General features: G+C 31.7%; 4 protein-coding genes across 4 annotated transcripts; 2 read left to right on the plus strand and 2 right to left on the minus strand.

Moving 5' to 3' along the window:
* Positions 1 to 21: 21 nt before the first annotated feature.
* Positions 22 to 6,321, plus strand: LOC119613315 (RING finger protein 37). Its single transcript, XM_037969324.1, has 2 exons — positions 22 to 1,024; positions 4,017 to 6,321. The coding sequence occupies exons 1-2, from the start codon at positions 320 to 322 to the stop codon at positions 4,956 to 4,958; spliced, it is 1,647 nt and encodes a 548-aa protein (XP_037825252.1). The 5' UTR covers positions 22 to 319; the 3' UTR covers positions 4,959 to 6,321.
* LOC119613316 (methylated-DNA--protein-cysteine methyltransferase) lies at positions 1,886 to 2,559 on the minus strand. Its single transcript, XM_037969325.1, has one exon. The coding sequence runs from the start codon at positions 2,489 to 2,491 to the stop codon at positions 1,931 to 1,933; it is 561 nt and encodes a 186-aa protein (XP_037825253.1). The 5' UTR covers positions 2,492 to 2,559; the 3' UTR covers positions 1,886 to 1,930.
* Positions 6,322 to 12,933: 6,612 nt separating the features above from the next.
* LOC119613317 lies at positions 12,934 to 13,792 on the plus strand. The gene has a single exon (XM_037969327.1). It carries the CDS (start codon positions 13,041 to 13,043, stop codon positions 13,764 to 13,766), a length of 726 nt encoding a protein of 241 aa, XP_037825255.1. The 5' UTR covers positions 12,934 to 13,040; the 3' UTR covers positions 13,767 to 13,792.
* On the minus strand, positions 13,785 to 14,421 carry LOC119613318 (28S ribosomal protein S18c, mitochondrial). The gene is made up of 2 exons (XM_037969328.1): positions 14,286 to 14,421; positions 13,785 to 14,218 (listed from the first exon to the last, which is right to left on the minus strand). Exons 1-2 carry the CDS (start codon positions 14,317 to 14,319, stop codon positions 13,839 to 13,841), a joined length of 414 nt encoding a protein of 137 aa, XP_037825256.1. The 5' UTR covers positions 14,320 to 14,421; the 3' UTR covers positions 13,785 to 13,838.
* Between the last annotated feature and the right edge of the window lie 593 nt (positions 14,422 to 15,014).

Genomic DNA, 15,014 nt, shown 5'->3' on the forward strand with positions numbered 1-15,014 from the left:
ACAACAAACAACACAGAGTGTGTGTGTAAATGTTGTTGGTGTACTAGTATTTAATGTTGCTGCGGGAGGAAGAGCAAATGAAAAAGAGACAAAAAAACACATAATTTCGTACAAATAATTACAAAGCAATCGCAAGTGACGCCATTTTTTACATAAATCATATAATTTTATTCAGTTTTTACAAAGAACAATAGACTCGGAAAGAAAAATCCATATTCTGGCAGCCCATAAAAAGTGTGTGTATGCTAAATAGTGTGTTGGATTCTTTTATTTTTAAATTGTCGACGCATTTACGAACTTTGAATTCCTTCGTTTTTTAATGAGTTTAATCAATTTCCTCAATCCCAAATTAAAACCCACGGTTGAGTGTGATGCCGTCTGTGAAGATGGCTATGGGGTCTCCAACCTAATAGCCGACGATGCTGAACAGCTACAGCGTGGCTTTATGGCCTTCTCTGTGAGCAAGCCACCGATTGAGATTGTCTTTGAATTCCCCAAGGCCATCGACTTGAAGGTGATTAAACTCTGGAACAGTCATGGTGCTTTAAGGTCAACAGCATTCGAGCTGCACGGCAAATACGAGGGCATTTGGGAGCGTGTAGCGTATGTGCGTGACTTGGCCAAAGATGTTGATTCGCTGACATTTTGCTATCAAAGTGATTACAGTTCAAAGAGTTCTGAACAGCAATCGAGTGAAAAAGTGTTTTTCTTTAAGACAGCCCATAAAATGCTCTCCAATACCAACAGTATTAAATTGATTATACGTGCCACACAAAAATGTCCCCCGGTCTTGCGTAAGGTGCAGGTTTGGGGCCTGCCAGCACGTTCACTAGACAAAGCCGACCGGGAGTTGGTCAAAAGTATATGGAATGAAATAACTAATCCCTATGATTATGGTGGCATGCGTCAGCGTGATGATGATGCCGGGCAAAGATCACCTTCAAGGTCAATACCAGAATTGAATAAATATTCAACACTTAAAATACCGGAAGAGTTCCTAGATGCTATAACATGGGAACTGATGGTGAGTTAAGAAAATGTTTGTTGAAAATTATTTTTTTTTTTTTTTTTATATATTTGCCTGGGATTTTATGCTGGGATGAAAATTCCAGGAAATTCTTGTTGCATTCCAAATCTTATTAATAAATATTGCTTCGATTAAAATAGTTTTAATTGTTTGCAAGGAGACGGGCTTATTCCAATAATATACAATTTGGTTTAGGATAAGAAAATTATATATAAATTTGTCATTCCGTTTGTAATTCCGAGTCCTGATAGATAGAGGAGTCGATATAGACGTGCTTCTTATGAAGAGCTCAGATATCTGCAAGATCCAAATCGTTAATAATTCTATCAGACATACTTTCGTATAGATTCCTGTTTAAATTCAGTAAAATCGGTGCACAACTAAAGGAGATATGAGCAAAATTCCTAACAACCCATGGAAATATTAATTTTTTTTCTCAACATTTCAACAAATTTTGTCTAATAATTATATCCGGATAAAATTCGAATCAATTTTATTTATATACAAACCATTCTGTGAAATTTTTTTTCCGACAGCACATATCATATCAAACCCTGCCAAATTTGTGACTACTAAAGAGTACTCTTCGATGGACTAAAACTATTCCACATATAGGTATTGAAAATTGAAATATGTTGCAAACAAACTTCATTAAATATACTCCATAGAACATCCTATGTGAGGGCCATGTTATCCGCAAATGCATTACATCGGACTAATCCCAAAACTACTCTCTTGCTAAATAATGTTTACAGGGGAGTAGTTTTGGGATTGCCCAAATGGATCAAGTACTCCAATAACTTTTGAAGGGAATATATTCTTTCATAAAAAGCCCATTAAAAAAATGCGAATGTTTTATATGTAATTTATTTTAAGAGGCATAATATTTACAAAGGTACTTATTCAAACATTACCCTTTTCATGTACCAAAATTCTCTTTTTCAAATCACCACCCCAACGATATTTGAGCTTATCACCATTTTTAGCCTTAACACGATGACATGGTATAAAAATGGCAATATTATTACTACCAACAGCATTTGCCACAGCTCTAACAGCTTTAGGGTTTCCAATAGCTACTGCTAAATCACTATAGGTACATTCCTCGCCAAATGGTATTTCCAATAAGGCTGACCACACTTTTCTCTGAAACTCAGTGCCTTTTAAAAGCACATAAATTTCTTCAGCACCGTTTGGTTCTGTCATATACTTGTCCCATATTTCTTTCGTTGTTTTGTCATCATTTACAATTTCCGTTTTTGGCCAAAGTATTTGTAAATCATTTTTAAACTTTTCCATAGTTGTTTCATTAGCAGCAAAGTGGGCATAACAAAGATATAGATTTTTCTCTAGATAAAAAGCCAGAAATAAACGACCATATTTGGGAGTTTCAACAAATCCATAGTATATTTTACTAGGGGAATTTATTGATATAAATGGTTTTACAATAGTATTTTTGTACATTTCTCTGAATTTTTTACGCGCTTTTAGGAATATTTTGTTATGATTACTATTGTGAAATAATGTTTGTTTTTGTGTAGGGATGACAATAAGTTTTTCGATAATTAGGGGTGAGAATTATTAATATTAGGACTGTGTAAAACTTTATAAATCTTTCAAATGTCTCATACTGGAATCCTGTAACTAATTGTCCAGAAAAAGACCAAATTTCATTGCAATCAATTTTTATAATGTTATTTTTGAACTATTTATTATTTTATTAAAAAATCATTTTCTTTTTTGTTCATTTAACAATATTTTCTTTTTCAAATCACTGCCCGAACCATATTTATACATATCATTAACTCTAGCTTTAACACGGTGACATGGTATAAATATAGCAATATCGTTACTGCCAACTGCATTACCCACAGCTCTAGCAGCGTTTGGTTTACCAATCATTGCTGCCACCTCTCCATAAGTACGTTCCTCTCCGAAAGGTATACTCAGCAAAGCTGTCCAAACTTTCTTCTGAAACTCGCTGCCATTTAGAACAACATAAACTTTACGAGTTTCTCTTCTTTCCTGAACGTAATTGCCAAATACTTTTTTTGTCAAGTTATTGTCCTGAACGCACTGCGTGTGCGGCCAACTTTTTTGTAAATCATTTGCAAACTCTTCGATTGTATGTTTTAAAGCAAATTTAAAACGGCGAATGTGTAGTTTTTCTTCTAAATAATATGCCGTCAATATTTTACCATAATCAGGTGTTTCAATTAGGCCATAATTAATTGTATTAGGTACATTTTTAGGGATTATAGGTTTGACTATAATATTTTTGTACATATTGTTGAACGGAGTTTTTACTACGCGGTTAAATAAAGAAATGTTTGTTTATCGTAGCACGCAAATTCTTTCTTATTATTGGGATGGAATTTTGTCGATAATAAACTGTACTGTATAAACTTAATAATACAGTTTTTAAACGTTTTTGCATAGTCAAACATACGACTTTTTTATTTGTCAAGCCTTAATTAATATTTTCGATAATTTGCCGATTTTTATTAAAATATTTATGCATAAATGTCCAATGTTTTTAATTTTTAAAGAAAAAATAACTAATTTTTGATAATTTTCCCAACATTATATAAAATATGCGAAAATTTATCCATTTATTAAAATTAAGTTTTGATTAAAAGATTAAAAAAATGTAAAAAAATTATCGATTTTGTTTAGAAAAGACTCTAATTTTTGAAAAATATGTACATATGTTAATTCTTAAACTTTCGCTTTTGAGGGTTTAATTGTGATGGAATTCGACCGATTTGAAGAGGTGTGATGAATTTTGATCGAGGAATGATTTATTATTTTCTTGCAAAATACCAAACAGACAACAAAACACTTTCCATTTAAGAGAATCAATAAATAAATATGATAAATTGTATGAAAAAAGCACAGATATTTAATGTTAAATAATACAAAAAAATCTTAAATATGTAACTACTGAACACCCATGTAACCTTAAAATTCCATTTCCCTTTACTTACAGATCTTTCCAACCGTTTTACCATCCGGTAAAGTCGTCGATCAATCCACAATCGATAAACACTCCGAGGAAGAAGCCAAATGGGGGCGTTTACCTTCGGATCCCTTTACTGGACTTGAATTCACGCCACACCGCAAGGCTATTTTGAATTTAGCCCTTAAAGCACGTATTGAAAAGTTCCTAATGGAGAATTCTGAACATTTTAAAACTGTACCACGTTCCTTGGGCAGTTCTCGAGTACGTCGCAGCAAAAATAGACATGCCTCGCAATTTGCTAGTCTCTGTCATCAGCATACACCCGGTGTTTATTCATCCCTATCGAAATCTTATAAAACTACAGCCACAGCAACCCTGTCATCCACAGATGGTAATAATACTGATCTTATTGGAACTGTAGGTTCAGCTTCCTCATCGTTTGATCTACCAGCTAAAAGGGCTAGATTAATGGATTCAACTGCACTAGCATCCTACACCACAACAACAGCCAGTAAATCACGTTTAAATAAGAAATACACTACCTCGGTCACATCCTCCACAACCCTAACTTCCTGCTCTACTCCCCTGCTGTTGGCCTCAACAGCTACCCAGACATCTGCCACAGCTACTGCATCATTCTCCAAATGTTCCACTTTAACTAGAGAAGCCAATGCTGCCAAAACCACAACCACCAGCACTTCTGCCACAGCAACTTCCACCTCCTCTGGCATAGATCAGGCCATACAACAAGCTTTACAGAAAATTACACGATTTTCACAATTACCCCTAAAGCCTACACCACAGCCCGTGTCTTGTATTAAATGTCAGACCACAGAATTTTCTTACGAAATACAAACTTGTGGTCATTTGGTGTGTCGCGAATGTTTGGTCACGCTTACACGTGATGAGCAATGCATTTGTAGTGTAACATTTCGTTCTGCGGATGTGGAACGTTATCATAGATTGTAAATTAATAACAAGATGGAAGAGAATTCAATTTTTAATATTTTGTTAAAGGGTTCAAATAGCCAGCACTACACGAGGGAGAGAAGGCGGTAATCTTGGAAAGTCTTTTAAGCAATAAAACAATATACATATTGATTTGTTTGTTTTTGTATTAACTGCAATCCTAAACGTAAAATCCATATATCTGCCAAAGTAGTGCCGTGTTTTTTTGAACCCAGACAAACATTTTATTAAATTTATTTGCTTTTATTATTAGTCGTCAATTTGTTTAATCTAGTTTATTTACAAAAGCAGGTTACTTTTTTTTTCAAATAATTTGTTTTAAGTTTTAGTAATTAGATTTTTATTAAGATTGGGATACATGATTCATGGTCACATTAAACTAAATTTGAAAGCTTAAAAGTTTTAATACTCATTTTGTTTGTCCAAAACAATGTTACAGTTTAAAATTTAACGATTGACCAAGATGGAATATTGAATTATAGTTGAGTTTCTTTTTTTTTTTAGTAAAATATGCTGTTACTGAGTTTTTAGTTGGTTTATTAAGTTTAAATTGTTTTTCAAATAAAGTTAATATTAATAGTTTATTATTTTAGAAAAATAATAAAAAAATATTAAAAAATCAAAATAAATTAAAGTTGCAAAATTGTTCTTATTTATTTGGCATTATCTCCAAAAAATTTTGTTGGTAAATACTCAGTTTAACAGTGTATTTTGTATACGTTTTTAATTTTATTTTTAAACAATTTATCTCATATTCTACCACCGTGCATTAAAGCATAAATATTAAATATTAATTTTTTAAAATAAATTTCATTTATAGCTTTATTAAATTATTTTTTAAATAACTATTTGTTTTTTTTTTTTTTACACAATACACTACAATCAAGAGTGCAAATTATCAATATACAAAATATAATTTTATTGCTAATTTTATTATGTATTTCATTTCAAACTTTTTATTAATAAGCCGAAGAGTAAATAAACCAACAAGAAAACCCTCAAATAAATGAAACGTATGTTTCCTTAAATCAACCACAATTTAATTAATAAGTCAACAAAAATAATTTAATAAATTGCTTAAAAAATAACATTTAAACAAAGCAATTTATAAAATATATCATATATATTTTTTCATAAACATATTTTAGATATACAAATAAATAATGAAAGAAAAAAATCATTAGCTGTTTAGAAATTTAACATACTTAACAGATAATTCATCCATATTTAAAATACGCAACATATATAGATATACTTATGTGTAATCTTATATATAAAAAATCCAATATATTTAGATTTATCATTATCATCCATACCAACATAAATATTTGAAAAGTAAATAAATTATCTATGAGTAATATCATATAGAAAACTTTAAAATATTCGCATTTTTAATTTAAAATTTTTCAATACAAGAACGATAATAACAAACAGCTTCTTTTGACTGCGATATCTGGGACCTCGATTTCTGGAGGACATCTCAGAGCTATCTGGAATTAAACTAGATAATCTAAACACCTTTATTAGGCATTGTGGTTGGTTGAACCAAACTCTAATGGCACTGAACAGTAGCTCTTCGAGTCTAAGACGTTTTCGCTCTAAATTAAATCACTCTCTATCTCAATCTCCATCCACATATTTTTACTCTTAATCTCTTGAATTTTTACTACTGTATCTTACCACAACTTCATCTTTCCTATTTTTCTCTCTTAATCTACTTACAGGTATCACAAAGGGACCAAAACGGCTTTCGCAGCCTGCAAAACTAACCAACCAGCAGCTCTTGTCCTATTCTAATCTTGCATTGCTCTCGCCAATATGTCAGCAATGTTATTACAGTTTATATCTCCCTATCCATTGACCCACATTAGGGTTATAACTTTTATACAATTTTTGAAATTTCAAATCGTTGAAAAAGTATATTACTTTTTCCCGAGCGTTAAAAAAGTTTCCGCGGCAAATGCGTTAATGTTTTCGATATTTGCTCTAAACTAAATTTTAAATTTTGTAATACAAATCTGGAAATTTTCGGTACAAACTAGTGTCATTGTTGGACCAAGACATTTATACGGAGAAAAGTCAAGGATAGGGGCGGCAGTTTACCCCCTTTTCAAATTTTGCTCCCAAACATGTATATTATTAAAAATTCATGTAAATTTGCTTGTGAATGGTTTTAGGAAATCAATTTTCCGCGAAAGGTTTTTACACCAAAACGACCCGAGAAAAATATTTTTGTTACTACTGGGAACCACGTAGTGATTGGGCCTAATTTTGGTTAAAACCCTAATGTACATATCGTCACCTGAAACGCAAACGACCTGATAGGTTTCACTATTGTTTATATTTTACAAATAAATCGCGTTGATAGAAACAAACATTTCAATTTAAATAGTTTTTTGCTTCTCCTGCAAAATTTTAAAAAAGTTAGATAGGGCCGTTGCGTTTTAGGTGATGATATACATATAGTATAAGGGCTTTAATATGGAATATACACCGATCGACGATTTTAAGCAGCTTGAATATCAGTTTAGATCCTGATATCACTAAGCCAATTCGCTCCAAAGCATTTTCATTCAGAATATTAAATCTTCATAAATAGTATGATATTGTACGTGACTGGAACGTTTTTGTTGAATTTTCCATAATTCGTAATTTTTTAGATAATACATTTTCATATACTAACGATTTTTAAAGATAAACTACATAAATATCGTGTGCACTAAGCAAGATATTGGTGGTCAAAGCTCACAAAAATCTCTTAGTTAAATATACGTAATTAATTTCTATTATATCCTTTATGATAGCGCCACCCTCAGGACAGCGCAATTTCCGTCTATCCAATTAAAAAAAATAATAATAATAATAATGAACATATTTTACAAAGTCAGGGGACTATTTCCACAAAATTTCATTGAAATCGACTACTGCTTCAACCAGTACCTCGTTTCTGTAATTTTCTCGAATCGAGAAAAAACTTAACAGTTTTTAACAGTGTGACTCTGATTATTTTTGAACTGTACTCATTAAAATTTAATAAGAAATTTTTAAATTTCTTGTATTCACCCTGTTTTACACAAGATGATCATGAATTTTTCTACAGATTTTCTCGATGCGAGAATTACAGAAACGGGGCACAGATCTAATATAGACAACCGTGTTTAACTCTAGATTGTGGAGTCTAGATTCTAGACCGTAGTGTCACAAAGTATACATTGTGGTAGTGTTTTTAAAAATTTGCCAAAAACTGATTTTTGTAACATTTGACCCCCAAATAGCGCACATGAGATTAATGGAGACTTTTAGCCCCTTTATTAAGACGAAGTCCTGTGTCAACTATCAATACTCCAGTATTCTCATTTTTACGACTAATTTTCTTGGGCTAATATGTATGTATTTTTAATACAAACATTGAAAAATAAGTCAAAAATTAAATAAAGTCAAAAAAATTTAGTATAACTCAAGATTCATGAGCCAATTTATACGTTGCTGTAATGTTTGTTCTTACATTTAGATTTTCTTTGCAAAAACTATAAACTCAAAACAATTATTTACTAACATTATTCTTTGAGTGCTTTTAGAGATGACAACATAAAAATCTTTATTTATACAGTACTTTTAATGTTAATCAGAATTTCTTTACAGAAAATCATTCAAAAGCATCAGAGACTTGCGCAGATTCGGCTTAAGCCGACTAAGCCAAGCCGCTGAACAAAATGTCAAAGCCGCCGAAAATTTTTCAGCTTAATACGGTTTAAAAATTTCGCCATATTTTGTACAATTTACAGAACACTTTCGCTAAATTTAAGGAATTTTACAATATAAAATTAATTTGTTTTCATTTAAGCAAGTTTTCTTTTATCTAATAATAAGCCGCTCATTGAAATTTGGCCGGTGTAGAACTTTGCTCAACGTTCGATGTATATGCTTCGCCTCAGATATTTTCGTAACGCGCCAAATTCGAGTCGCTGCTTTTACTTCAAACCAGCTTCGTTGATGTCAACGGAGCTACACCTTTTTACATTGCTGGTATGTCATACCGTAAAGGGCTAGGGTAACAAACATGTGTATTTTAAATGGGAAGTGCAGTTGATGTCAATTCTGCCGACTGCGAAAAGAAATTCTGCTAGAATTTTTCGCGCCAAACTGTTTTCTGCATTTTTTATTTGCAAAAAAAAACTGTTGTTGTGTGTGTGCAAAAATCTAAAATGACAGTAATGATATTCTTTAAATAAAAAAATTATTTTTACTAACAATTGAAATTAATAAGATTGTATGCTATACTACTATACCGAGGGTCATTGTGCAAAGAAACAGCAAGTGTTGGGTTTAATTTGTTAATAACTATGATGAAAATGTTTTTCCAGGCGAGGTTTGTTTTCGTTTAATACCCAAAAGTGTTTATTGAAATCTACATTTGGTATATTTGTGAGATCTAGAAGATTAAAAAATGTAAGTAATTGTGTTAATTAATTATTTATTTGTCTATAAAGAACGTCTTTCTTTTCAAGAAAGAGGAGGCATCATGGTGGTCTCCTGGAAGAATGCCCACAAGAGGGTGACAATTGTATACCTCCCTAGTCACCTACACTGAAAAAAATCCATGCCTAATATAGGTATACGAAATTTAAAAAAAAAATTAAGATAAAAAATATTACGAAAGGTTTTCGTACTTTCGTAAAAAAGTAAATATTACGAAAATATAAGTTACGAAAGTTGAGCATGGATTATTTTCAGTGTAGGCGGGTGGTGGTCGGTCGGCTAGTGGTGACATGGTAATATTATCACCTAGAGGCAATGGACGGAAGCTGATTGCCGTATTCAGGGGGTATCCTTGGGATATGTACTTATTATTATACCATTGTTCTCAGCAGAATCACTACCATACACCCATAATAGAGCTCGATGTCAGTCTGGTGTGCCTTTCCATATAAAGTGAAGCTCTTGTTGTCTCCAAACACTATGGTGGCCGAATATTTACAAGAAACAATTGTTAAGCCGCCTTTTATACAAATTTATAGCTTTGTAGAGAATGTTTTCACGGACCTAGAGGATATAACCTGGCTGATGATGTTTGGGCAAACTATTGGTACAAACCATTGTGGGCTTTACGTCGACTTTAGATCCCTTATAGTTGTCACACTATACCAAATAAGCATTCTTGCTGGAATTAAAGTTTAAAACAAGTTTAATTTCACTTAAACATTCAAATTTCAAGTGTTGAAATACACTTTCATTACACTTTAATTCAATAGCACTCTCCAGTGAAAACGAAACTTGAATTCAAGTCGAACATTTAGTACTTTTTGGATATTCGGCCGTTTAAGGGATGAAAATTGTACCTATTTTTGGTACTTTTTTATCAAACATTGTTTTTGGTTTATTAACTTATATATATGAATACATAATAACTGGCTCCCAATACGATGTTGCAACTTTTTGGAACAGAATTTTTATTTCGTTAATGGGGAGAAAAAAAGTACCGAAAGGGGTAAAAACGGGAAATTTGATTTTATTCAAGAAACACTAAATATGCTAATGGGGTGTTATTTGGAACACCGGTACCAAGTGATATTTTTTGGTACTTTTTCATTCTCCAACTGGTACTTTTTGAGTTTTCTATGATATCGAAATCGAAACATGAAATTAATAATTAAGGGACTTTTCGGAACTTTTTCGTTCTACAAATGTACTTTTTGAGTTTTCTATAAAATTTAACCTAGAAACATGAAATTAAACAAGTAGAGTCCGGAGTAAATGAGAATCTCTAAAATAGGACTTATTGGTACTTTATCGTACTTCGACAGGTACTTTTTTGACTTAGAACTTAGAAACATGTAATTAAGCACTTGAGAATCTATAAAATTGGACTTTTTGGTACTTTTTCGTTCTTCAAAAGGAACTTTTTGAATTTTCTATAATATTAAACCTAGAAACATGAAAGCATGTAGAGTCCCGATTAAGTGAGAACCTGTAAAAGGGGACTTTTTGGTTCTTCAAAAGATACACTTTAAGTTTTTGTATAATATTGAACCTAGAAACATGAAATTAACCATGTAGAGCCCGGATTAAGTGATAACATATAAAAGGGGACTTTTTGGTACTTTTTCGTTCTTCAAAAGGTATTTTTTGAATTTTCTATAATATTGAACCTATAGATATGAAATTAAACCTGTAGGACATGGAGTAAGTGAGAACATATAAAACGGGACTTTTTGGAACCTTTTCGTCTTCAACTGGTACTATTTCAATTTTCTAAAATATTGAATATATAAACATAAAATTAAACATGCAGTATCCTAATTGAACGAAAATTTATCTCGCTTACGTCCATTTTGCAAAAAGGGCTCGATATCAATCGAAATCTCTATAGGCCATAATTGACCCTGCCCCCTTCAATAATTGATTTTAACGTTTTCTACGTACTTAATAATAATTGATTTTAACGTTTTCTACGTACTTAATAATACCATAATAAAAGAATTTTTGTTGGAACGAAAATATGTAATGTAAATATGTATATGAAATCTTCTTTAGAAAATGACTTAAACGCAAATACATAAATGGCTTTCAAATGTCGATGTCGACGAAAAAAACATTTTTAGGAACCGAAACCTACATTTATGAAAAATAAAATTATGAGGATCGGTCCGCCAATATAACCCTCTTACAGAAAATCAGTTTATAGCTAATACATCATCCCAAAAGTTATCATTATGATAGAATTATGGTAGAATTAAAAAAAATACTTTAAATTATAGAGAACTTTGTCCATAATTGACCCAATTCCCTAATCCGAAAATCACGGTGACGTTCTTATTAATCTAATGATCAAAGTCCATATATATATGTGTATGACCACTTCAGAAATTTGCTTTTTTACGACATATGGTTTGCCGAATATAACTCTTACTTCTTACTTATTTTAATCATAGGGAAATTACCGCTAAAATAGGAATAGTCTGCCTTTAGAGTTGCGAGTTTTCATACATTCTAATAATGTTTTCAAAGTGAAACTTTTGGAATATTTTTCATCTCTTTGTGATACCTTCAAAAGATGTTGTTCTGGAAGAACTTTAACATCCATGTAAACATTTTGGGTAATAAATTGGGGGACTACCAATGAGGGGAGCGGAACCTCCCATATGAATTAAATATAAAAATTCGTTTATCTGGGAAACTAATATCAAATTTTGCACGAAGAACTTTAATATTTATCTGAACATTTTGGAGAAAAAAGGGCGGACTTTCATCTGGGGGCTTGGAGCTCCCATATGAATTAAATAGAAAAATTCGTATATCTGAGAAACTATTAGAGCTAGAATCTTCAAATTTTACTGAAGAACATTTAGAGAACGGGCGGACTTTCAATGGGGGGCTTGGCACTTCCCATAGGAATTAAATACAAAATTTTGTATATCTGGGAAACTATTAGATTATTCCAATTTATCATAGATTAAATTAAAATCTTAATAAATGTTCGGAATAACTGCCGAAATTGCAATAATTTGCATGGAATCTTCCATATGTAACAAATTGTATATCTGGAAAACCATTGTAGTTAGAATCATCAATCATTTTTACGTTATTGATCATTTTCTTAATGCAAAATTTTTTACAAACTGATTTTCTGCAAGATGTTTTATATGGAGGATAGGGTTAAATATCGGCAGATCCTCGTAAAACTTGGAGAAAGGATTTGTTTTTAATTTTTAAGAATTTTTTATTCATCCCTGCATAATTTCTCACACAACTTTTGAGCTTGAGCTTTTGACCTTCTATAACTCACTAGGGAAAACTCAAATTCAAAAAATATTATTTTTCCCGGATTCATCATACTCAAATTATCTTAAATATAAGTTTTCAAGTTTTTTTCTAGACATAAATTATTTTTGACCCTGAAAGGGTTAAAAACTAAACGTAGTTGAAAACTTAGCCGGCCTACAGTCGATTTTAAGCCGCCGCCGACATATTTAGTGTCAGTCGCCGCAGCGCGTAATTTTAAACTTGCAAATATTTTTTAGTGTTTTTTTCTTATTAATTGTAGTGAATTATTAAATTTAATAAAAAATTGTGTGTAATTAAATGAATATGAGTGGAAATAACGATAGTTTTAGCACGCCCAAACAAACAAAAAGACTGGGTCTTAGACGCACTAGTAGCATATTAAGAGACAAAAAAGCAACGGGATCTATACCAAAACCAAAAATTTTAGAAGTAGCAACGCCAGTCTCCACATCTAGTCAGTCTACGCCAGTCTCCACATCTAGAAGGAGTAGATTGCCACAAAGTGATGTGAAAATAAACTATAAAAATTTAGAACATAAATGTAAAAGCAACAATACCCCCACGGCTGCTGTTAAAACACCAGGAACTCCTAAGAATACCAGCTCCAGCACTGTGGTGCAACGTTTGGCTGTAAGTACAAATTGTCGTCCCTATAGATTAGCATTGAGTAAAAAGGTCCGAGAAAAAATGACCAAAAAAAGATTAGAATTCTATTTGGCTAATGAAATGGATAAAAATGAGGCTACGGGAAATGAAAAGAAGGAGGAAGAACCAAATGTTGAACAAATGTCCAAAGAAGATTTATTGCAACAAATTGAAATAGCCCGCAAGGAGCTTAAAGCCCGCCAAGATCATAAAAAGAAAGTACAAGATCTCCAACAAGCCATTAATGTATGGAAAACGGGATTTTCCTCTGCTCTGCTAGATTTGCAGCATAAAATTGAACCCCGTTTAGAAACAGCAACCCTCTTAGAACGTTTGCATATACCACAAGAAATGCTTAAATATATTAATGATGAATAATACAAAACTCGCAGTATGTTTAATTGAATATTAAACAAACAGATACCATTTATTTAAATAAAAAAATTCAAATTAATATTTATGAGGCCTGATGGGCTTCTCGGGATCAAATAATTTGGGATCTTTCATAAAATCTAAATCCTTATGGTATGTAGGCATCATGGCGCAATTTTGTGCCCTTATTATGGCCTTCTCCACCTCTGTTTGCTTTTGTTTACATAATCCGGTAATGTGGCGACCATAAATGCGGCCGGTGTATGGAGATTGGAATTGTGACAAAAGTTTGACATTCTTGTAGTCGGGCGTTATGTCATGTTTACACAAAATGCACACCTTACGTTCCTTTTCGAAGGGATTCTTAATGTCAACAGGTTCATCGGGATTGCTAGATGTTGTGGCCCTCAAAGCTGAAACCGCCAGTCTCCGTGTTCCCGTTAAATTGCTGACACTCACTGCCAATAGAATAAATGTAAATAATTATTAAAAATGAAAAGAACTAAAGTTTATTTAATAATTTACCATTTCGTGCTATAAATTTGGTTAATTTTAACATTTTTCTGCCAAAAAACTTAAAACAAAAACTCAAATATGGGGCCAGAGAAAAACCTGCTGTAAAAATGTTTTTCTCAAACAGCTGTTTCAAAAAAACTACATATTGACAGTTAAGGAAGTGTTTGGAGTAAAATAATATTTAAAGACAAAGTAGCAACACTGTTAAAAGGGTTTTTGTCTCGACTTAAAACGGTAAAAGAAAAACTACTGTATAAATTATGAACTACAGTGTATGTGAAAAAAATTATTTTTGTTGAAATAAAAAACACTTTTAAAATAAAATTGTGTTTAATAAAAAATAACTGTTTTTAAAGTGAAATAGGAATAAATTGAAAAAAAATCGTATTAAATAATAAATATAGAAAATTGATCAACAATCAACATTTTTCTACAATCAAGTTTAATAATATAAGGTAAGAGTTTATGTTTAATTATAATAACAACTTTAATCAAGATTTCCTATCCAGTTTAATTATTTTCATTAATATTTTGAAAACCTATTCTGAGTAAGAATATAGGTATGTAAACAAATTTTCTGCTGCCTTTTAGTTTGGTTCTCCAAAATTCGATTTTTTACATATAAATCGATAACCTTAAAAATTCTGATAAGACATATGAGAAAGTCTGCCGGCTACCAAAAAAATGGAAGCTAGTGTTGTGATTATATAGTGTAGTTGTATTTCTGCTTCTAGCTTT

The sequence above is a fragment of the Lucilia sericata genome, unplaced genomic scaffold, assembly GCF_015586225.1.
Source record: "Lucilia sericata isolate MDLA Ls3-8-SP2 unplaced genomic scaffold, ASM1558622v1 Contig002059F_arrow, whole genome shotgun sequence".
Taxonomy (NCBI): Eukaryota; Metazoa; Arthropoda; class Insecta; order Diptera; family Calliphoridae; genus Lucilia; species Lucilia sericata.